This window comes from Gossypium hirsutum, chromosome D04 (genome assembly GCF_007990345.1).
Source record: "Gossypium hirsutum isolate 1008001.06 chromosome D04, Gossypium_hirsutum_v2.1, whole genome shotgun sequence".
NCBI lineage: Eukaryota > Viridiplantae > Streptophyta > Magnoliopsida > Malvales > Malvaceae > Gossypium > Gossypium hirsutum.
In genome coordinates this window covers 41,810,008-41,835,082 of record NC_053440.1, presented here as the reverse complement: position 1 = coordinate 41,835,082, position 25,075 = coordinate 41,810,008, and the positions used below count along the sequence as shown (strand labels likewise).

Sequence of the window (25,075 nt, the reverse complement as noted above, 5' to 3'; positions counted from 1 at the left end):
AGTCAAAATTTTACAACTTTTTCCTAAAATTTTTAAATGTCTTCAATTTAGTCCCAAATTGTTTCTAATGTATTTCTAGGGCCTTGAGGGCTCGAGTTAGGGACTATATGTATCTGAATGGTTAATTCATGTTATGATTATGATTATGTATGAAAGGTATATTTAAGTGTTTCGTTTGTTCGGTAACGCTTCGTAACCCTAATTCAGCGATGGATACGGGTTAGGGGTGTTACAATTTTCATCTATGCACACTTGTAATTTTTTTCGAACAGATTGGTTAATAAAATTATTCATGAATTAAATTAATATCCTTTGTATATTTTCCTCATGTGGTTTTTGCATGTAAAGCAAAATAGAAACAAATATTAGCTTATTGGTTGTCTAATGTTTAGCTAATACTAAGTGGTATTATGTGGTCGAATCGTAATACGAAAAGACAACTTATATTAGTAGATGAACCTAACCATGTCCTTAGTCTAATCAGAAATGAGAAAGCCGATTGAATGACTAATATGACGTCTATCAAGTCCAATTGGGGAGTTGTCTTGACTTGGGCATCAGAGCGGATGACTCTTAAAAGATAGAAACATAGATGTGACTAACTAGACTGATAGTACATCAAACTGGATTCAAGAAGAGTAGATCCTGAATTCATTTATGGATTTATTCACTTGTGATGTTCAAAGTGTGACACACCTTAATCCTGAGTAGATGACGAACTATGTATGCATGACTCGTATACTTTGATGTAAGTAAAAGCTTGAGTTCAAATAAATAAGGAACAGAAAGTTAGTGAATTGGGTATATGACTTCTACAGTATGTAATGTCATTCATAATAGTTGAATTCATAACCCGAGATATGAGAAAATGATATCTTCTCATTGGCATTACGTAGTAGATAAAAAGTAAATGTGGCCACATGTGGTTCGTCTTTGTGATGAATGGCTCGATTACTATTTGATAGCAATTGACTTTTCATGAAGAAATATATAATGGTTACCATGAGATAAAATAGGATCATATAAACAGAAATGACCTAAATAATTAATTTATGGTTTTTTGAATTATTATTTAATTCGTTAATTAAATAATTGAAGTTCGAAATGGAAATAAATTAATTAGCCATAGTGAATCCGTTGAATGTGGAAATATTAAATAGATTCTTTTACAGTAAAATCGTAATGATTTTAACGGAATTAGAATTGGGTTAAGAAAATTATTTAATTGGGAATTTAATTTATTTCAATTAATTAAGATGTTTATTTTAGGAAATAGAAAAACAAATATAAGGTTGAATTGAATTATAAAGTACTGTGTTAAAAGTTCAGGAAATACTTATAATTGGACTCGATATGGGAGAGACCCAAAAGCCCCTCATGTTTAATTCTAGGGACGACAAACCCTAGTTTGTTTAACTAAGGTTGTTGCTCTACCTAATTCTAGTTAGACTAGGAGTTCGTTTTTTATTGAAATAGAGTTTTACAATTCAACGAGAGTTTCACCTCTTCTTTCTATGAATAGATGACACCAGTAGGGCTAAATATACAATTTTGAGTTATTATTATTCTACCCAAAAATAGTGAGAATTTATTTTCTAAGTATAAGTTATATTTTTTGAAATAATAATTCTACCAGTTTCTAATTAGAGAAAATTTTGCTTTCCTACTGAAAGTAAAGAAAACAATTTATGGTTCTGTGTATGATTCGGATTAGTTCGACCCACACTTGAAGTAGTTTGTGGTACGAAAATAGTGGAGAAGACCATTCAATTGAAAGCCATGAACGACAAGGATCCGCCTAGCCGAAAACACAGGTGCGATTTTGATAAAAGGTTTTTTACTATAAATATCACAAACCAGTTTGATTTTCAAAATTTTAATTTTTTGCTATGCAAGAAAAACCATTTTCGAACCAGATTTTTTCCAACAGTAATACCACTTAGTATTAGTTTAAACATTAGACAATCAGTGAGCCAATATTTGCTTCTATTTTTCTTTTCATGCAAAAACCACGCAAGGACAATATACAAAAGGTATTAATGTAATTAATGAATATTTTTATTAACTAATCTATTCGAAAAAATTACAAATGTACATAGACGAAAGTACTACACTTAGGGCACCAGATCCAATAATTGAGACCCGTCATTGAAACTTTGGACCCATTGGTATCACTCTATGAATCATTCCTCTAAATCATGATTCATTTCACCATTCATTTCAGCTTGAAGCCTCTCCAGCCTCTGTCAGAAATGATGTTGTTCTAGCTCGTGCCCTATGTATGTATTCCGATAAGACATGTTATCTTTCATTTTAGTTTTTAAATGTATTCAAAAGATTAAAAAATATATATGAAAATGAGAATTACCCATGTTCACGACTTGTTACACCAATATGTATTCTTGAAGTCCCTATGAATGTTAATCGGAATGTAGCAGATGCAATATATGGATCTCCACAAAACATCGAAATGCCTAATCATGACCATTAGCTCCTTCAATCTATAAAAATTGATGCAAATGTTGTCTTGTCTAACAACATGCCTCCACAAGTTTGTCAAGAAAAATTGTCACAATTCCATGTTCTCGGACTACACAATGGCAAATGATATTGGTAGTACGTTTCAGCTATCGTATTGCGCAATCGCAATAAGGAGGACTTTTGTATTTTTCCATATAGCTAGGTCCCATCAACCTGCACAAGTAGCTTGTAGTGGGGAAATACCCTAACACATGGTTCGAATGTCTAGAACAAGTAGTGGAAAATTATTTTCCCCGGTTGTAGTTGGTCATCTGCGCCATAAAAAGGCAGCATCTGCAAGTCAACCACCCCTAGCGCATACTCCTACATCACCACTAACCACCCCTGAAATTCATTGTACGATGCATCCCAATCTTCATACAACTACTCCATCGCCATCTGTTTAGCCCACCATGGTTTCCTGTATGACACTTTGAATTGAAACTGGGCTTGTATGTTGGCAATCAGGACCGATATAGGAATGGTGGGCATATCTTTCACCAGTGGCATGATGTAGTTACAAATTCGCATCAAGTTTCTGATAGTCTTGCATTATCTGTGCAATAGTGCATGTATGAGGCCCAACAAATTTCCAAATCTCCCACAGTTACGACATCTAGATCAATGCAACTCGTACATACCAGTTGCAACCTTTTGCAAACCTCCAACACTCCTTAATATATAATGTCAGTTTAGATACAGTGGCTTTGTAGTCCTCCGACACTTTCATGGTATACTACTTGATAGAAAATACATATTCCTACTCATTTACGAATTGTTAACCTACGACCAACTCTTCTGATTCAAAATCTATCGTCAACTAGTGAGAAGGTATTATACCTAAATACTCAGGAAACTTGGATGCATATGCCACATCAGGATCTGTGCTTAAAATGTGAGCCTCAAGGTCATTGTGTATGACAATGCCACGAGTATAGTTCTCAAGAAAAAGGGTGTATACATTATCATCATCTTCTACGCCTTCGTCGTTGATATCATTCGAGACCTCATCGAGATCAGCTTCATTAAAATCTTCACCCTTGTGACCAGAACAACCATCATTATCAGGTCCTTTTTCACCATCTAAACTGGTACCAATCATCAACGGGTGTATCTGTAAAAATAAACCTAGATTAGGGTTGTTATACACAATCGGAGCATTGTGTGGATTATTGGCCCATTTTGATGTCTCTCCATAATCGCATAGTTCTGCCCACCCAACATCCAGCTCAAAGTCAAACCCATGTACAAACAATCTCTTATCGATAGACGCTCTTGAAACCTCCGTATACGGGTCCTGAACTCTATATTATTGATTTAATGGAGTGTCATTTTGAACGGGCTCAGCATTCGTTAACTCAACGTTGTACAACTCAACTGATTCAACATTCACATTCCTAGTCAAGCAATAAAGTGCGATCATAGTCTCTACGTCTTTATCATCTACAAGTTCCATCTCTATATATTTGCACGGATTTTATGAAACTGAAAATTTGTAGAATAGTCTGGACATCCTCCTCCCACAACGTCGAATGATTTCTGCACTAATCTTTTTTTTCATATCATCGACTTTACATTCTTATTAAACCTAATTCCTATTTACCAACGAGATTCAAATATACAATCAATTGATGTTTGTAAAATTACCCCCTCAAAATGAACGTATATGAAGAATTAATTATTCATCTTAGATAGTTAATCTGTAAAATAAATTAAAAATAAATAAGTATTAGCTTCTATTAAAAAAATAGCCCCTATTAACAAAATTAACAATAAAAGTACTTTTTATAAAAAAAATATAACTTGCATATCATATTACTAATTATCAATATAAAATATAATCAAATACAAATAATTACAAACTAACTTTATAAATTCGAACTTTACTTTTGAAGTCTAAAATGAAAAGTAAATATGTTGATCTTCATATGTTGATTTCTAAAGAGCTTTTTTAGTTCTTTTGTGGTTTGTTAAACCAAATTTTTTTTCTCCCATACTGCTAAACAATTTTTTAGCCTTTTGTTTTTTCTCCTCTTTTACTAAACACGATTATTTTTCTTTTTTCTTTTTTCTCTTCAACAGAAACAAAATTTTGGCCGAGGGATAGGGGGTTTATATACTGGGCGATGTCGCCAAACAGTGTCGCGTAACCCAAATTTTCAAACCGGTGCCGTCGACGTGTTAGGAGACACCAATAAAAATAATTTTTTTTTGGTTTCGCTGCTTTTTCTCATGGACAACATAATTTTTTAAAATAAATTAGTGCCGCTTCACAGACCGACGACACTAATTAATATATATTTTTCATTTCAACTTTCTCTTCCTGATAGGCATGCTTTTTTTAAATATAACCAGTGCCACCTAACACACCATCGACACCATTAAAAAATATTTTTTATCACCATGTATACTATATTTTCACAGCTATTTTCAGATATACATATAGGTGCCACTTGACATAATAAAGACACCAAAAAATATTTTTTTAAAAGTCTAATGATTGTCGGATGATTGGTCGAAAAGTGGGATGTTGTCGTCAATATATCAGACAATACCGACGATCACGATAATAAACACCCTTTTTTCAATAATAATTTTTGAAATTTTTATAAATAAATAAATAATTTTTATATTATTTTATAAAGAAACCAAAGTTCGGTGTTATCATTTGAATTTAAGTTATTAAACAATACAATAGTGACTAAATTCGTGAATTAAAAATAGAGAGATTTACTCAAAAAAAATGGAGAGATTAATTTAAAATGTAAAAAATAGGAGGACTGATAGCAAATTTAGACCAAAACAAAAATTCTGAAATAGAAAAAGAAAGGAAGAGAAACAATGGCCTTGCCGCTCATTCACGCCCCAGAAATCAGAACCCGAAAGAGACAAGACAACCGCCATGACCGATCACCATCACCACCACCACCACCACCACCGGTTCGGCCAGCTACGGTCCACATCGCAGATCCTCAAAAAGACTGCCGTGCATTTTACCGCCCACCCTTTCACGTTCATCTTCCTTTCTTTCATTCTCCTCTCTTTCCGTTCTTTAGTTGAATCCGGTTCCTTTCTCCTCAATTCCTTTATTGACCGTGATCCTTCTTTCAAATCCCTCCTTTCTCGCCTCGACCTCCACCCTTCCCATCCGCACGCGCGTTTCCAATCAACCCGTCGCCACACACGCCGTCCTTTCCTCCACCTCACGCGCGTCGGCGCTCTTGATAACGACTTATTCTCTTCTGACGATGACCTCCGCCACCGCTCCCCGTTCGCTTCTTTCTCTAACCGCCCCCTCAATGGCACGCCGTTGATTCTTTCAAACTTCGATGCCAAATTAGGGTTTTCGCATTTCGTTGCGGATAACGGTATTCTGCTGCCGGAAATTGTTCGTTACGGAGTCAAATTCAAGACAATCTCATTTGACTACGAAAACAATGAAAGGGACCAGCAAGAAGAAAAGATTGTGGATCTTCAGTTTGTTTATAAAGGATTTGTATTGGGGCGCCGTGACGCAGCGGTGCTTTTCTTTATCGTCAGTTTTCTATCCGCGGCGTATGGATGGGTAATTCTAGGATTTACGGCGATTTACTCTTTGATTTTTGGTGTTCTTTTTGTCACAATTGTTAATGACTTGATTGGAAGATTTGTTTCGTTTTTTGGGGTTTTTTGGGATGGGTCTAAAATGGGTTTGAAAAGACTCACTGGGTTCGTTCTAATAAAATGGGCGGTAAGAGACGCGGTGACCCAGCTTCTTGGATTGTGGTATTTCGGAGAAATTGAGGATCACTACTCGTTTTTTAAGCTTTTTGTCAGGTTAAAGTTGATGCCTTTTTCGGTTATGTCACCATGGATTAGGGGTTATGAGAAGGAGATTTCAGGGTTTTTGTTTACGTGGTTTCTGGTGGATACTTTGGTTTCATTTGCATTCTCATTAGCTGCTTGGGTTGCCGTTGTAGATTCAAGGAGAACCGGGAGAGAAATTATTAAAGAAGGTTGTTATCTGATGTCAACACTTTTGAACCAAGGGATACAGATTCAGTGTTTTGAAGCTATCTTAGGTGGGTCGTTAGCAAGATTGATTTTGACTCGTATAGGGGGAGAATTTTTTGCCACGGTTATTCAGGCAGCTCTGGAGTTGTATTTCATGGTAGCTTGGTTGATATTTTACTTTGTGGTGAAGTCTAGGGAAGCTAATACAGAAGGTAGGAGGTATGGGAGGAGAGAATTGGAGGCTTTGATTGATGGACTTGGATGAAAATTCAATCGGAAAAAATGGGGGAAATTTACATTTGCTGCTATAATTTTCGATTCTGACACTGAAGATGCCTGAAGATATCGGCAACATTTTCAATGCTTCGAGTCTTCCTGTTTTTGCAGAGCTAGTGATGCAATACTGCCATAGTTTTGGTCTAAGAACCTGCCAATGCATTGCATGTACTTTTTTATGAGGGAACACAATATATACTTGTGTATATTTTCTACTACAAAGCTTCTGTGTGTATATTCTGTTGCAATCAGTTGTTTCTTACTGCCTTGCAGTACTTGTTCCTTGCTGGTATATGAGAATGGTAATAATTTCTCATGCTTCAAATGCCGCTAGTGCTGTTGTCCTTAGACTGTTTTATACGTGATGTTATGATTTTCTGTTTTTGCACTGTAGGAGCCTTTTCTTGTTTTTGCCTCGCTTGTAATTGTTGGTAATTTGCGGAGTGTAGTCTAAGTTCAGCAAGTTGTGATGGTGAATTGGGATTTGAGGGTGTCTATGTTAGTTTATAAGAGACTTTAAGGATGGTTGCCCTCTTATATCTTTACAAGGTTCAAATCACCAAAATGGTGTTATATAGAATTAAATTGTCAACATTATCCTCAAACTGGATTTTGTTATTCCAATGTTGTTATTGGGTAGCTTCAGGAATGAAGCGGCCGTTTTGCCCATGTAGTTGGACAGGTTCAACGAAGCTGGTTTTTTGTTTTAAAAGAAACTTTTGGGCTGTGGCTTTGAAATGCATTTACTCCATGTTGGTGGAAATTGTGGATGACTGTATCTTGTTTTTCATATGGAACGAGATCTTATAGTAAGCATTTTCTATAAAGGTCCTGCAAAGTTTTCTGACTGAGTTTTGTTGTTGTTATCATCATCATCAAATTATTTGATAGTTTTTTTCAGATTCAATGCATTATAGTCTAATATTTTGTCATTTTCTGTAGATTCTTGCTGTATGCTCTGCTGTTATTTGTAACCAAGTTTCCTTTGGTCCTTGTTTCTGTCTAGATTTGTTGGCAAGTATTATTGTTATGCGAAGAATGAGTTTATATATCTATTCTCATTGTTGTAGACAGTTTAGACTTACGATGCTAATGTGCAAAGAATATGATATGATACAAGATTCTACTGTATGTCGATTGGTGTATTATTCATAGCTCAATATACTAGAGGTTCTATCTGTTCGCAACTTCTCTGGTTTTACTTTGGAGGTCCCAAGCTGAAGAAATTCTTTGACGTTGAACCTGCATACAGCGATTCTCAGTGCTAAGGAACCGTAGCTTTCCCACCTTTTGACTTGTAACCTTTCTATCATCATGCATTTGAGAACATCCCATGCTAACACAGTGCAAATGTTTGGGATTCGATTCTTTTCCGTGTTTCAAGGTCACTGCTTGCTAATCTAGTGTCATAATTTGATTCAGACACTTGACGTCTAAAGTTCTGTTCATTCTTCTTGCAGCATTTGTTCCTGAATTTCTAGATGAATCTTGAAGAACACAGTTCGATAATCTTAGCGAAACCTAGAATGTCTGATTCTTCCTCGTTAGTTACCCGCTTCTTTCGTGTATCTGCTAGTTGATCCATGCTTTACTGTTACAGGTAAGTATCATGGACACTTGAGACGGGCTCGATGAGATTAAGGAGCCTGCTTCCCCGGTCTCTAGGGCAATTTTCATTGATAGTAATATAATTCTAATCTTATAGCTTTATACTATATTTTTCTTTATTTTGTATGAAATATTGACATCCATGTCCAGCAGACATTTGGATATGGGTGTGGAGAAAGAGACTTGAAAAAAAATTAAACATATTCGTGTTAAACGTATACCCGCATCTACACATACGTTTTGTACCTCAATTAGCTGTTCTTTCAAGTTCCAACGTAAGGTGGATTCCGGAGCTGCTAGGGGTTCGGTGTTGATATGGCATCGTACTGTGTGTTTAATTGGGTTCCATTTAGGCACACGAGCTTTCACATGCCTTGAGAGGTTGAGGCCCATAGAATCAGAACTTACAATAGACAAACAGGAAGTCAAATACTTTTTCAATGGAGTTACATTTATATGCTACAAAAAATATGTTACAACGATCTACTCAGTATACTATATATTAGCGTTCTTATTAGACTGAAACTTCGTGAATCAATCAAGTTTCTAGCATAAAATCCTTTAGACACCGGGAGAGTGTTCAATCTTGAGGAGAGCTAGCGCATCGAACAACTTCGAGGAAAAGGCTTTCATCACAAGGAATGCAGAGTTTGGAGTCTGTGGTAAATTCATATTCATCCTGAGCTTGATCTAGCAATGCCTTGAACAGTGGATGCTTGAGCAAGGTGAGTTTAATTACAAACCTCTTATAGTTTTCACCAACATATACTACCAAGTGACCCTTTGGCACATCTCTTGGGATTGAACTCTCTTCATTCTTGGTATTAGGCCACTTTGCCCACTCATAACAGTATTCGCAACTGCCACAAGGTATGACTCTACTCCCCATCTTCCTCCATTTGGTAATGCATGCCTTTATAAATTTCCCCTTCATTGTCTAGCAATATGCCAACATAGACAGAGAGTAGATGGGGAAACGGAACTTGCACATGTAATCTGAAATGGAGATTTGGGTAGTGAAACAGATGGAACTGAAAGGGTTATATAGCAGTAAAAAGAGAGAGAGAGAGCTTTTGGAGGGAGCATTAATTGGTTGACATGATACGTAACTAAGGCCTAAGAGGTTATGAGCTTGGGTTGGTCGAAGTCTTGGTAGGAGGTTTAGTGATGTTATTTATTTCTTAAGCTGAAATGTATGGATATTGAGATGGTGTAGCCATTTTTATAGCAGTTGGTGTCTTGATACGAAAGTGTACGAACATGCATGTCATGATATAAAAAAAGGGTATAAGAAAATTATTGCTTGTAAGGGACATGAACTCTGAGTGAGAAAGGATGGTGCTTGATCGGTGTGATCTTTCGAAGTTCTCGATGTTAAGACCCCACAAGTTGAGAGTGGGAAAAGATAAGATATGAAAGAGGGATAGGATAAGCTTCTTGGGCAGAGTGTGATTCTCCACTTTCAGTTTGTTGATATACATATTATATATTGTAAATGTTAGTAGTATTAATGGATATTAAATATACACCAGCTTGCCTTTGGCCCAGACCGTCAAAAGAGTGAAAACGGAGAGCTTTATATGGATCATTTTCATTAATTCATATAGGTGAGATTTAAATCTCAGTAACTGTATAGAGTATAGACCCTTTGTTTTATCATTGAAGGAGATATTATATATATATATACACATCTAATTCATGAACTATTATTCTACTCTCTTCTGGGCTATGTTCTGCAGCTGGATTCGGGATAAGCTTTTGCGTATCTCTGCACCCTTGTCTGTCTCTGCATGCATGTAATGGGCAAAACAAGGAATGGCTGGAGACAAACAACCTAAGTCTTTGCCAGGGATTTAAGGTGAGTTAAAAATAATAATTAAAAAAGTAAAGCGAAGAGAATGGAAGTGGTTATATGGAATTGTACAATGATCTTCAACCCCCCAGCCAGCGATTCGTAGTTTCAAACATTCCATACATAAGATTTCTTTGGCTCCATATCTTACCGACCAAACCAATAGTTTAAATACTCTCTTTTAGCTTGAAAATGTCCTTATATTCATTTTTTTAATGCATTGGATGAACTTCAGAAGTTAATGAGATCCAAAATTTCGGCAAGAAAAATAAATTAAAAAAAAAACTAGAAAAAAACAAAACAAGGAAAGATAAATACGGATCATTATTTGTTACATTGACAAAGACAAGTGGAAATAACTGTGTTTTCCCTCAAGTTATTCACAGAGATGATTGAAAGGACAGCAAAGGGTTCATCCCCTGAAGACATTAGATGCTGTACGCGTTTGTCTGAAGGCGAAGGGGGAAAATAAATCACTCAATTCTGCACATCATTCGAGTAGAGCTTCCTACAGTTTTGCAGACATGGTGTGAGAAGCTGAATGTAAGTAACAAAGGACTTAATTAAATTGTGGGACTATTGAAATTTGGACTCCATTTTCCCTCAGCCATTTTCCCCCTTTTTTCTCGTTGGAACTGTAGAATGGGTATTTGTAAAAGCATAGAAGTAAAACAATGTCATAAGTATTATTTCCCTATGTCAACAGCTAGTTTGGACTGTGAATGTAATACAATATATGCTAGAACAGTTTATAAGTGTTTAACTTCATATATGGATGAATAAATCATTAAACTAAGATGATATTTCAAGTGAACAGCTTAAACTGCAAGTATGAATGAATAACCCAATGATTTGATTGGACTGCCCCTTTAATCCGCACATTTCAGCCCCTCTTCCCGCTCCAGCATTCTTCTGGTTCTCTTAGCTGGCCTGGCCTGTGTCACCTTGCCTTGTCTTTTGATCTATTATTATTTTATACTATAAGCCATTTGCTTTAATTCCTTCTTCAACTACCTTCCCATGGCTTCTCCCATACTCCCCATTAATTCTTTCCCATGCTTCCCAGTGGGAAGCAACAAGATGGAAATATTTTTTCCACTCTTCCTTTGTTTCCTCTACTCTTCTTGTTTTGTATTTTTCTTGATTCACAGAGTTACATAGGAGTATATGTTCAAGTGTCAATGGAATTGTCTATGAGTTAATAAGTCTAATTGTAGTGCTACAAAAGGTTTTCTATTTTGTCAATACAAGTAAATCTCAAGTTTTTCAACAGATATAAACAAGTTCGTATTGCAAAAGAGTTATAAACAAGTCATAAGTAGTGGATCCTTATGCATTAAAGTCATATTTCTAAAGCTATTCTCAAGGTCACTCCTTGAATCGAGGCTTAATAGACGTTGCATATCTGTGAGATTCTATCTCATAAATATGCTAGGCTAGAAGTAAAAGAACTAAAATCAAACAAGCTAAACAATTTTTTAAGGAATATCCAATTGTAATTTATAAACATTGATACAATTTGGGAATTCAAAAGTAAGTTTCGAAATAAACAAAGTAAACTAAGAGAATTCAAATCAAAAGTTAAAACTTGAGTAGTGATATCTATTAGTCTTGAAAATCGAAGAAGTATTATCATTTAAAATTTTTACAATGCATTAAATTTAAGAATGTCACTCCTTAGAGATTCCGCGTTCACAACCAAAATTTGAACTTGAAAAATAATAAAGGAAAGAGTATAAACTACTCAGTAAGTAATAGATATTCCACTCGATCAGGTTAAGCAAACATAAAAATATTTAGACCAAAATGTTTGATTGAAAGCATGTATGAAAAAATCTTAGGTAATCCATCATAGTGCAAGTCAAATTTCATATCGTAAACATCTATAAAAAAGAAACGAAATTTCTAAGTGTATATTGTCGAAACCACTTTTTAAAAATAAAAATTTTAGTTATCGACTTATTAAAAATGAAAATTTGGGAATCGCCACCGATCTTGTATTGAGGTGTGATCGGATCACCTTGAAAATAATTTTAGGTCTGCGAATTTTGAGAAAACAGGTTCGGGAGTCGGTTACGCACAAGGAAGGGTTAGCACCCTAGTGACGCCCAAAATTGGTACCGAATTGATTGTTTAATGTCTTAATGTCTAGATTTTGAAAAGATTTTAAAATACGATCCTTTTAACTTGAATAAATTGAATAATAAAACACTCTTATTTCAAAGAAATAAAATGTCACACCCAGTGAGTTAGGGCACAATATTTTTTATCTTCAAAATTAAATTTATCTCTTGACTTTAAAACCTATGCATTTTGAGAAAGATGTCTGATTATTTTGGTCAAATGAAAAATCAAAACCCAGTAAGTTAGGGTTCAGTTCCACAAAATTCTTAAATATCGAATATTGCCTTTTTTATTTAGAAGAACCCTCGTCTCGAGAAAATAACATGTCATACTCAATACGTTAGGACACAACATATCGAATTCCCGAGAATGAGCTTTTTATTTGTGTTTTAATTAAAAAGGATGCTCGTTATCTAAATTCATCGGAGAAATTGAAGCCCAGTAAGTTAGGGCACAATTCTCTCGAGGATCATGAACACCAAGTATTTGAAAGTTTATGGATAAACGATTTCAATATTTTCCTAAATGGATGTAACGCGATTGAAGGGTAACGTATTACGCAAAAGTGGTAATTTGAAAATAAAACACACGTTAACAAATCATGAATAATAGATAAATACAAACTAGCATGGCGATAATAATTTCAATCATACAATATACCAATATCGATGTCAACATTTGAAATAAAAAACGAGCTAATTAATGCAAACACAAGCCAAGTGTATAAGCTTTGAAATTACCAGAAAAATAAATGGTATGAAAGGAATGGAAATTGTGAATCAATAAAGCGAATATAGAAATATTAACATAAATACTATGAAAAAAAAATTGAAATAGATTAAAATGGAGTTTAAAATAAATACTATGCGAAGTAAATTTTTGAATAAATGCTATGTATGAAGAAAATCAAAATATTGATATATATAAAATAATATATGAACAAATAATACATATGAAATACAAAAACTCAAAATAAATAATACTATACGATAATATGTAAAAGAGTTGAAGTGGATGATTTATAATAAAACAAGCTTTGAAAGGAAGTATATACATGAGAATAAATATACTATCATAGAATCGATAATATCATATGTATATGTGTAATATAAATTATGCATAAATAATATTAAATTTATATAAAATTATAAAATAACAAACTTGGATAATAATACATGAAAATTTTAAATAATGATGTGATAAATTTTAAAACAATAATATGTTATAAATGAAAATAATATTGATGATAGGCTAAAAAAAATATTAAGTTAACATAAAATAATGTCAAATTTTAAACTAATATCCAAAAATAACAGAAAAATAAATGTGAAACAGAATAAAAAAACCAAGTATATTAAATTACATAAATATAGATAAAATTATATCAAACTCGAAATAAATAAATAAAAAATAAAGCAGAATTGAGGATCAAAAGGGGAAATAATCCCAACACCTCGAAACGCTGCGCCATGAGAAGGACTAAAGTGAAACAACAATAAAATATGCGGGGCAAAATTAGAAAACGCAAAACAAGGGACAGGGGCGAATCGAAAACGAGCGACAAAGCAGAAGGACTCAAAGCGCAAATAGCCCATTTGGCTTTAAAGCGCGCGGATCCTTCCCCGGGTCGGGTTATACGCACGGGTTATATGGCCAATACAGCGCCGTTTTAAGGCCACTGAAGCAGGCCTTAAACGGCGTCGTTTTTCACACCATAAATAAAAACTTTAAAACCCTAAAGTTACCAGCAGCTATCAACCTTAAACAATCTTAAAGAAAAACTAAACATTAGCCTCCCCCAAACTAAGACCTAACCCCCACATCCTCAGCCACCTCAAGTCCAGAAACTATCTACTATCAACTCTGATTTGAAACGGAGGAAGCAAAGGTTCCGACGTCGGCGAGGTAAGCTTTTCTTCCTTTTTTCTCCCCCTTCTATTTTATAAATATATCTATATATGATCAATAGCAAACAGAAAAAAAGCAATCGGAAAGGAACCGAAAAGAGGAAGAAGAAGAACCTTTTTTTTTGTATTGATTTCGTTTTTTTCTTTACAGTATGCGTGTCTATTTGTTCCCCCCTTTACAAAAGTTTCAGCCTTTGTTTTATAGGCCGAGAGAAAAGAAAAATGAAAAAAAATACAAAATCCCTCCTTTTTTCGTTGTCTCTGCTGCTTGTTTGTTGGTGTCTGCTGCAAGTGTACGGGGGCTGTGGACGTGGGCGCATGCGTACGGAGGCTCGTGTGGGTATATGGTTTCTTAAATAATTTCTTATATAATTGTAAAATATACGATAGTATTAATTTTAAAATATTTAATTAATTATCATTATAGTTTAGGATTTAATATATATGGTTTAGGGTATATGGTTAATTTAGGATTTAAGGTCGGTTTAGGATTTACAATTTTAAAGTTTATAGATTATGGAATTAGGGACTCTGGTTTAAGGGTTGTGATTTAAGGGTTAAGGGTTAGGGGTTAGGGATTTGGGTTAGGGTTTAAGGTTTAAATTAATTAGTATTTTTTAATTTATATATTAAATAAGGTTTAGGGGTTAGTAGTTAGGGGTTTGGGGTTTGGGGTTAGGGGTTAGAGGTTAATAGTTAGTGATTTAAGGTTTAGAGGTTCAAGGTCAGGTTAAAGTTTAAGGTTTAGATTAATTAGTATTTTTTAATTTATATATTAATTAAGTTCTTATATAATTGTAAAAGAGGGGTTAGGTGTTTAGGGTTTATGTTTTATGATTTAGGATTTAGGTGATAGGGGTTTAGGAGATAGTTTAAATTATTTAAGATATAATAGATCAATTTTATATATATTAAATGGTTTAGGATTTAAGGTTTACTTTAGATTTATTAAATGATGAAAATTTATACAATTAATTAATGTTTTTATATTTAAAAATATTTAATCTAAATTTAGATTAAATGGTTTAAACCATTTGATATATTTAAATATTAGATTTAAAAAATTGATAAATAAATCTATTGAGTTTTAAATTTGAACTATGAAATTCTAATTATCTTTTATTTAATAACAATTTTCCATTTAAATTCAAATATGAAAATTTTTAGTAATCCTTTTCAAGAGTCGAGTTTAGACATAAAAATTGATCTCGACTCAATTTGGGTCAATCCAAAGTATTAATTAAGATTTAAGATGCTTTTAAGTCAACAAATTAAAGCTTACATGTTGAAATTAATTAAGGGAATGTAAACAAGAAAAAAGAATGCTTCATGTGCATATTTGATAATTTAATTATCTAAGCTTTAGCTTATACTATAAAAAGAAAGTTTGATGAGTGTATTTGTTTAACAACAAAAAATATTATTGGTCTTCTTGATTTTGTTTTTTTCTTTTATTATTATTATTATTTTGTTTTTTAAATGTAAATTTAAATTTAAATTTTTATCCAAATATTTACATATTTATATTTCAATTTATCTCATTTTTTATATAATTTATAAAAAAAAGTAGTTTAATTTGTATTTTACTTTCCCTCAAAAAAATTTCAAATTTGCTTACTTAAAATATTAAAATAGTTATTATTTAATATACAAAATAAAAACTATTTAACAGAGCAAAACGATATCATTTCATTCAAAATAACATAATTTTTTGCGGCGTTTTCAGCATTTTACTAAAAACGCCGCAAAAATCATTTAAAAAAAACGCGTTTTATTTCCAAATTTCTCCGCCTAAAATCTCCTCCAAATTAAAGGAGCTCCGCTACTAAAGCAGATAAGTTTTTTGAAATTCCTTTTGTGCTTTCTCTTTGTCAAAAAAAGACTTCTGTTCTGTTCGGTATTTGCAGGGAAAAAAAAGATAATGTGTTTGGTAATTTTAGCAGTAGTCTTAACAAGTAAGTTATGGGTTAAGGATTTAATTTCATGATGAATTTGTGTGAGTGGGATCGGGATTTATTGGAAGTATTCCTGGAGAATTTTGCGCTGCTCATTTAGTTGTTAATTAGTTCTGTTTCATTTGTTCTTTGCTCACTCAACCCCAAGGAGAAAAGAACAAAATCCCTAAACATAAGCGTATCTCCTCAACCGTGTAGATAGCTAAAACCCCTTTCTTTTCAGTTCCCATTTAAACCCTAAATTCCTAACAGCAAAATCTAAGCAACAAAGCAATGGCAGAGGGGGCAGGAGAAGAAAAGAAGAAATTTTCAATCTGGGATTTGCCAGATGTGCCAATGGGTCAACTTCCACCGCATCTTGAACTCCAACGAAGTCGTGTTTCATGCAATAAGGACGCCCCTATCCATGTATTTCTCTCTTACCCCCTTTTTTTTATCCCCTAAAGCACACATCTTCAGTTGAAATTTTTTCATGAACACCCTTTTTATTCATATATGGAGTGTTAAGAAACAGTGGTTTCTTGGGGGTTGTTTAATTGGGTAATTAAAAAAAATGGAGCCTTTTTCCTTATTTGGGGTTTGGGTTAGTTTCTTTGTATCATCTGTCTTGTTCTGTTATTAAGGTTCTGAAATTTGTGGGTCTCTTTTTTTGTATTATAATTAAACGTCTTATGTTTTGGGGGCTTTTGTTGCTTGTAGACTGAGAGTATTCAATATTCTGGCGCTTATGCATCGATGGAATTGATAATAGTTCACGACTTGATCGATTCTCTAACAACTTTAGAGTTGAAGTGGTTCGACTCAATAAAGATGAAATGGATTTTGATATGATCGTTATTGATGCAGCTATTGCCAATTCATTCAGGAGGATCCTTATAGCTGAGGTCTGTGACTTTTTGGTCTACCTCTTTTTAGTGCTAACATATGCTAGCTATGTTAGCTTGCAGCATAATATCTGTGCTGGTACTGATAGAACTGATTATGCTTGCAGCTTCCTACAATGGCAATTGAAAAAGTTCTCATTGCAAACAACACATCAATAATCCAAGATGAAGTTCTTGCTCATAGGTTGGGCCCCGTTCCAATCCGTGTTGACCCAAGGCTTTTTGATTATCTTTCAGGTTTAATTCATTCTTTTTGGTTGATGGTTTATCTGAATTTATGGAGTTTACCCTTGGGGCACTTGGTAATTCTTTACTTTTGTCTCTTTCAATTGTAGAAAATGATCAGCCAAATGAAAAGAACACCATTGTTTTCAAACTCCATGTTCAGTGTAAAAGAGGTAGTCCACGTATTACAGGTACGGTTTTGGGCTTTATCAGTGAAACATGAAACCGTTTTACTTAAATGAAATTAATAGGTCTTCCCTTTATAGCTTTGCCTTGTTTCTAATGATGTATAATAATGCAGTTAAATCGGATGCATTTTATCATGATGAAGATGATTAAGAGTACGAAAATGAAAGAAACATATTATATATGTAATAGAAGCATAAAATAATTATATATTTTTTAAAGAAATATCAATTAAGAATTAGTATTTTGTGTTAATTATATATTTTTTAAATCTATAAAACCAATCAATATAATATAATATAATATAAAAATAATTATCTTATTAATAGTGCTTCTATTACAATCTTAAATATAAAACTAATAGATAGATTTTATGTTTATTTCTGATAAAAAATTATTATTTGTACTAGAAAATAATTATTTTATGCTTCTATTACATATATAATATGTTTCTTTCATTTTCGTACTCTTAATTATTTTATTTTTTCTAATTTGTTATTAATTTTTTTTAATTTGGTGTTTGATTTTTTTAATTTAGTACTTAAGTTTTTTGGGTTCATTTCAGTACATATTCTTCATTTGGTACCTAAGCATTTTTTTGTCCAATTTAATACTTATATTTGTTAGATGCTATACAAATTATCCTAGAACACTAACGGCATTAGGTTTTTTTATAAGGTGACAAAAATATCTAGTGTATGAACATGCGGTAGAAGACATGAAATTTAATGACAATAATGGTTACATTTATTTGAAGTTTCCTTATGTTCAAAATTTGCTTAATGAAAAGAAAATTGAAGAAAATAATAATTTTAATAAATTCATTATGTTAAATTAAAATAAATTAAACTAAAAGTAATGAAACATTTAAAATACAAAAATAAATTTCATGTTAGTATATTGGAGTATTTGTATATATTTGATAAGTTTGGATACCAAATTTAAAAAAAAAAACTTAAATACCAAATAAAAAAATATTAAATTTTAATAATAATTTAGATAAAAAAATTTAAATACCAAATTAAAAAAAAATTAATATCATTACATGTTGCATAATTGATTACACCTATACCCATATATTGTTTGAGATACTGCATGAAATTATCATTCAATTGAATTTTTAAGTTTGATATTCAAAATTTTTATTTCCTGCCTAGATTTTCCTTAATCTCTTTCTAATCCATTTTTATAAGAAGGATAAACATATTTCAATATGTCCATATTTTAGTTAAAGGACGGCAACTTGATATACCTTTCTTAACTCATCATCCATCTCATCCTTGAAGTTGATGTTTTAGGGAGATGATGTTGATTTGTGGGTTAATACCCAAACATGCATTACTTTTCTTTATTTAATAGGAAATTTGAAAATCATAACATTCAATCACCTAAAACAGATAACTCTTGTATTTGACATAAGTGATCTGCTATTAGACTTCTACTTTAGTACCTCTATTTTAATTTGGTCATTTTCAGTCTTGTATTTTTAGAATTTGAAAATTTTTAATCTTAACTAAATGATAAGTATTAAATTAATGTTATGTTTGTTTGTTATTTTTGTATATTACTCACAAAAAAAATTAGTTAATAGATTTAACAGTTATCATTTGCATTAAGATTTTTAATATGGGTTAGTCAAATTAACATAAATTTCTTTGTTTTCTTAAGCAGGGATGATGAAGATGATTCTGTTGCCAAGATGAAGGCAGCTGAGGAAGCCTTGGAAGCAAAACAAAAAGTAACAAATAGCTTGTCTGCTACCTGTTTTTTTTTTTTTTTTATCATGTTTTATAATTTTGTGACAAATTGTTCTTGGTACTCTGAAGATATTTATGCAAAATTACCCTATGATTCTATTGTATTTATCCTACATGGCTGCACCATGTATTTCTTAACTAGTTTGATAAATTTTATGTGTGGTGTTTAATTTTTCGTTATTGTCTGTGTAACTTGCAGCAAAAACCTACATTTGAGTTATCTTTCCATTGTTTATTTTAGTTTTGATTCTAAATTTTTATTTTTACTTTAATATTTACGACAATTTGAGTTCTAACTTTTGGATTTTAATTGTGTTATTAATTTATTATTTTAAATTCTAAAACTAAATTCATTGATTTTTATATTTAGTTTTCAAGTTAAAATTTTCATAGAAAATTTAATTTAAATAATATTTTTTATTTATCCTTAAAAAATATATTTAAAGTTCAAATTTTAAAAATAAAACATAATATAATATTTATCATAAAAAATAAATATTATTTGATTAAAATAATTTTTTTTAAAGTTTTTAGTGGCGTTTTTGCTAGAAGCGTTGCTAAAGGTCGTGGTCTTTAGCGTGCTCTTTAGCGGTGTTTGTGGGAAAAGCGCCGCTAATGCTTATAGCGACGCTAAAAAACGCCGCTAAAGGCCTAAAAAAGCGCCGCTAAAAGCCTGTTTTGGTGTAGTGAATAATTTGCATCCATGGTCAGCAAGCTTTTAGCCACCAAGAAGATATAAATATGTTGACTCCCTAGCACATTTTCAATTCAAATTCCTTTCTCTTTCGTAATTTGAAATAAAGATATTTTTGTAACGGCTTGGTGTACTGAACTTGGCTTATACATTCTTATACTATACTGCATCCGCATCCTCATAAAGAGCAAGAACTGCATCCGCCAGCCGAACAAGCAAGGCCAAAGCCAAATGCCGACCTAAGAAGGGCGCTTGCGGGTGAGGTTCTAGTTTCCCGATGGGTCGATGTACGTACAACCGACAGGTGAATGCTTTACCAAACTCGTGTACAACTCTTTTCATGTGTACTGTTTTCTTGTTTTTTGTTTGGTCAGGGGGTGCAGTCAGAGAAGAGGAATTAAAGATACAAACAAAAAATGGTCCATATTGTAAATCGTAAAATAATCCGAGTTCGAAAACACTAGGAAAGTGAAACTGGAAGCCGTATAATGGATAGTTACACTCAGATCAAAAGCTGTTCGATCAACAGACGACGCAAATAGAGCTGATAATAATCCTTGAGCAATTATCTTTTTTACAAAAAGATACACATGTAATAAATATATTTATTTAACAAGTTCGTGGGTATTAGGTTCTCACTACTCGGCTAGGCTTTAGGCTTTTGGGCTGGACGACAATTCAAGTGAACTTTTTCTTATACCACCCTTACTTCTACCCCTAATTTTTCTCTAATCTTAAAAAAATTAAAGAAAAACCAGCATACTGAAACTCATTCTTCAATCTTAATTAAATTAAGATTCAATTTAAAATTTTCATCTCAATCATTCATCTATTTCTAAATACAATGCAAGAGCATTTTAAAAAGAAAAATTACATTTTATTAGAACAACTGAATATGATTATATAGACACGATTTTGAAAAATAATATTTATACTTATTTTAAGTATTTTATTGAATTGATATCGCAAATTAATCAAACACCAATTCAACTATAAAATTATTAAAATATCTTCTCATATACAAATCAAGTTATATTTTTGTATATATTTGTTTTAAGAGTTTTACTGAGCATCAACTCAATTATAAAATTACTAAAATACCTTCTCATACACAAATTAAGTTATGTTTTTATGAGGATATTTTTATCTTTTTATATGATAAATCAATAAAAAATTGATTATAATAATATTTGATCCCAAAACACCATACATAATAAAAGATTAACTCTATCATTGTAATCAAAACATCAATGGACTATTATGTGATTTTTATGTAGTAAATATATTTATTAAAATAATCCTTTTCACGATTTAACCGTCCCATAAATCTAGTATATAGATATGTGTGTTTATATTTATATAAATTTATTATTTATATATAAGCTTCAAACAAGGTAAAAATAAAAGTTGAGATCATTATCAATAATTCACGTGATGAACACAAATAATATGCGTGGAAATAAAATCATGGTGGTCGAAATATCTATAATTAAATTAGTTAGACCGTCAACTTTCAATTTTATAGATTTAACCTATTCATTTAGATTGAATAAATTATTATAAATAAAAATATATTTAAAAGATTAGTTCAATCGGTTCGACCGTCGGTTCAACTGATCTAATTAGTCAATCCAACCAGTCCATGGGTCAATTAATCTAACCCCTTATTCCAGACATAAGAGTGAGTATTCGATCGAGTCAAATTAAGTTAAAAAAATTTCGAATTAATCGAGTTGACAAATCTTATTTAACAACCGAACTCAATTTGAATTTTTTTTGAATCGAATCAAATCAAGTCAAAAAACTTCAAGTCGAGTCGAGTTAACAAATCATATTATTTATACTCAATGTTGCGTTTACATGGACTTATTATTTAACTAGTAGACGAAATACAAAATTATTTAACTACATAAACAATATAACAATTTTACCTTTTAACTATTAACATTTATCAAAACGACGTAATTTTACCTTTTCTTATTCGGATTTCAAATAGCTCGAAATGTATAATTCATATTCGAGTTTGAATCGAAAAACTTGATTTTTTATTCGAATTGACCCAAATAACTTAATTAACTCAAATAACTTGAACTATTTAATTCAAAATTTAAATTTTTTATTAAGTTTTTTGAATCGAATCGGATTTTACTCACCCCTATCCAGACCTACACTGATTCTAAATCCAACCGGTTCGACCGGCCAGTCCAATCCGATTCCGAAAACAGTGGCTTTCCAGGCTTAACCATTGATGATGGAATAACAGAAAAAGAAAAACTTCAGCAAAAGATCGAATAAGAAATTAAAAAAAGATAGATTGCCAACTATTCTCTATTACAACTTTTTTATTGAAACCTCTTTCCTTTGTTCAAGTAGCAAATTTTGGCTTTAAACCATGCATTGAAGGATAAAAACTCCCTTGAGAAATTGCAGTTAAGAAAATGAAAGAGATAACCTAGTAGTTGTATGTACCACTCCTGTAACCTATCATATCTTTTGGGCTCCTTGATCTCCAACAGAATCCCCGGTGGTTGCTAAGCCTCGAATCTTAACATCATAATAGACCTCTTCAACTCTTCTTAGGTCGTACTTCATACCTAAAATAATGAGAAAGCATTTCAAAAACTCAGTCTTCGATAAGAAGTTGCTTAAAACACCGGATTCTCAAAGCACTGGATAAGATTAAGCTTACTATCAAACTTCTTGCGCAGGAAATCATTACGGAGATTAAGCATGTGAAAGGCAGCATGAAGATCTGTCAAGAACTTCAACACATTTCTTGGACAATCATAGTCACCAGCTGTCACTTGATTCACCACATATCTCGGCTGTTAAAACGAAGAGAAATGCATGTTATGTTGAGCCTTTTTGCCATATTTCCCAATTATTTCAATGGGAGGTAACTAACAAAGCATCCACGACATCATCAGAGGGCTGTATTTCACCAGTTGTTCAAAACCATAATGTTCCATTTGGAATTATCACATTCTAACACGTGTTTTCTAACTTGCAGTCTCATTAAACATCTGAGTAAAAAATACATGAGAACAATAGAGTAGGAAGAACGCATTTGTCAATTTCAAAAGCCCGGGAAAGCAAGTTTCTGACATATTTCTTACCATTTCATTTGACATGAAACAAACACCTGCAAGAGATCAAAAAGGTTCCCAGATCAGTATATTCAATTGGCAGAAAAATAATAACCCTCAAATTCAGATGCAAAGTAATAGACATTGCATGTTTCTTGCACATATAGGGAGAAAAACCATAAAAACTGAAGAATGACAATAATCAGAAAAGGTGATTAATCAACAATGCTTCATTTAGTTCATCAAGAAATAGAAACAGCATAAATGATAGCTGAATCTCTTAAAAATATTTTAACACAAGTATCAATTGGTCTGACGAGACAGTCCTCATTTGAATAAGATGAACCAAAAAAATGGAAAACTGAAGTTCAGTTAACTACCTTGGCCATTTTAATAAAGAAAAAGACTCTAATGCATAAGAATGTACAAAGAATTTCATCCTGCCTATTGATGTGGTCAACCACATTTACTTTCCATTAAATAACTAGAATACTTTAGGCTAGCTAAAGAAAATTGAATCTTTTTAAGATTAGAGAAAAAAATAGTACGGAACAAACAGTTCAATCCATGAGAGAATAGAACTCTTCAATTAGAGAAGCTTTCAGCACATACCAACAAGATAATCCTCCAGGTCTAAAGCAAAATCCGAATTGTTCACTGCCAAAACAACCAATTTTCTCATTTGTCTTCATTAGCAAATACAAATATTTCTCGTAAAACCGAAGAAATATTCATTACCGAAACATACATCCAAGTTTTTCCTCAGCTTCAGTATGCATAAGCAGATTTCCAGTTTCCAACCAATGCATAAAGGCAAGCAAAGAAACTACCATTTGAGTTTCACTCCTCCAATCCCCATGATACCTAAACACAGTAACACACCCCAACACCACATCAAGAAAAAAAACACAAAAATTTCTACTAAAATAAAATTTGAAATTAACCAAAATCTTCAATGAATCTCACCTGTAATATTGTCCAGGGCATTCCCTAACAACTTCAGCAAGTTTATTGTAAAGATCCTTTAGTACGTTAATCTGAGAATTTGCCTTCTGCAAAACCTCTGTTGATATAAACATATGCGTAAAAATTATAAAATAGGTAATATTCCAAAAATCATATAATTTGAAGAAGCAAAAGAAGTATGTTACCGGGAATTGGTTTAGATTGGTGAACGAGGAGGAGGCTAGCTTGCATGAGCCGAGTCGCCGACTCGATTTCCAGAACGACGGCGCGTATGCGTTCCCGTAAGCTGCCAGAATCTTCAAGCTGGACTCGGAACTTCTCGAACTGTTTCTCCAGAGAAGGAGAGGTTTGCGGCGAGTCGGAATCACCGCCGGTCATGAGAGTGGCGCAGAGAGGGGAACGAAAGGGATGGTTTCTGGAAAGGACAGAGGGAAGCGAAGGAAAAGTGGAAATGAAGGGAACGATGTGAAGAAGTGAGGGGTTAGGGTTTAAGGAGTAGCGAGAGAGAGTGAAGTAGTAAGCGTTCCGTAACGCTGATTTCATAATTTGAAATTTGTTCGCTTTATTTTATCATTTTATGTTTTTTATATATGTGCGGTGCGGTGTATTCCACACCCTACTATCAAACTTTCGCACAGAAAATCAAATCAATTTCTGATCATTTGATCAATCACTGATGATAAAGTCGGTCGATTTTGTTAAATAAATATTCTAATATTAAATACACTTGAATAAGTTAAGTCAAAATATTGTTTTTAGTAGGGGTGAGCGTTAGATCAGATCGAATCGAATCGAATGAAAAAAATTTAAATTAATCGAGTTGGCGAATCCTATTTTATTATCCTAACATGATTTCGAGTTGACGAATCCTATTTTATCATCCTAACTTGATTTGAAATTTTCTCGAATCGAATCGAGTGAGATGGAATTCAAATCAAATCAAATCGAATATATTTGTTCGAATTAAATTTAAAAAATAAATTTGTCCATCGTAATCAAATTTGTTATTAACCTTCATCCCTCCATAATTTATTTATTAATC

General features: G+C 32.5%; 3 protein-coding genes and 1 pseudogene across 3 annotated transcripts; 2 read left to right on the top strand and 2 right to left on the bottom strand.

Annotated features, from left to right (window-relative positions):
• The first annotated feature begins 5,422 nt into the window (after positions 1–5,422).
• On the top strand, positions 5,423–7,177 carry LOC107899461 (uncharacterized). Its single transcript, XM_041091183.1, has one exon. It carries the CDS (start codon positions 5,423–5,425, stop codon positions 6,776–6,778), a length of 1,356 nt encoding a protein of 451 aa, XP_040947117.1. The 3' UTR covers positions 6,779–7,177.
• Positions 7,178–8,801: 1,624 nt separating this feature from the next.
• LOC107899462 (indole-3-acetic acid-induced protein ARG7) lies at positions 8,802–9,538 on the bottom strand. The gene has a single exon (XM_016825185.2). It carries the CDS (start codon positions 9,329–9,331, stop codon positions 8,978–8,980), a length of 354 nt encoding a protein of 117 aa, XP_016680674.1. The 5' UTR covers positions 9,332–9,538; the 3' UTR covers positions 8,802–8,977.
• A 4,597-nt stretch (positions 9,539–14,135) lies between these two features.
• Positions 14,136–19,467, top strand: LOC107899465 (DNA-directed RNA polymerases I and III subunit rpac1-like; annotated as a pseudogene).
• Positions 19,468–22,293: 2,826 nt separating this feature from the next.
• Positions 22,294–24,618, bottom strand: LOC107899466 (translin). The gene is made up of 7 exons (XM_016825186.2): positions 24,219–24,618; positions 24,034–24,130; positions 23,816–23,931; positions 23,680–23,724; positions 23,098–23,123; positions 22,671–22,806; positions 22,294–22,575 (listed from the first exon to the last, which is right to left on the bottom strand). Exons 1-7 carry the CDS (start codon positions 24,574–24,576, stop codon positions 22,466–22,468), a joined length of 888 nt encoding a protein of 295 aa, XP_016680675.1. The 5' UTR covers positions 24,577–24,618; the 3' UTR covers positions 22,294–22,465.
• Positions 24,619–25,075: the final 457 nt, after the last annotated feature.

Bases quoted from the DNA above. Each gene is read 5' to 3' on its own strand.
- LOC107899461 (XM_041091183.1), top strand. From the start codon at position 5,423: ATGACCGATCACCATCACCACCACCACCACCACCACCGGTTCGGCCAG.
- LOC107899462 (XM_016825185.2), bottom strand. From the start codon at position 9,331: ATGAAGGGGAAATTTATAAAGGCATGCATTACCAAATGGAGGAAGATG.
- LOC107899466 (XM_016825186.2), bottom strand. From the start codon at position 24,576: ATGAAATCAGCGTTACGGAACGCTTACTACTTCACTCTCTCTCGCTAC. The intron at 23,124-23,679 runs GTATGTGCTGAA...GATCTCTTGCAG, and splicing joins CCTGGAGGATTATCTTGTTG to GTGTTTGTTTCATGTCAAAT. The intron at 22,807-23,097 runs GTAAGAAATATG...TCGTTTTAACAG, and splicing joins GTTTCATGTCAAATGAAATG to CCGAGATATGTGGTGAATCA.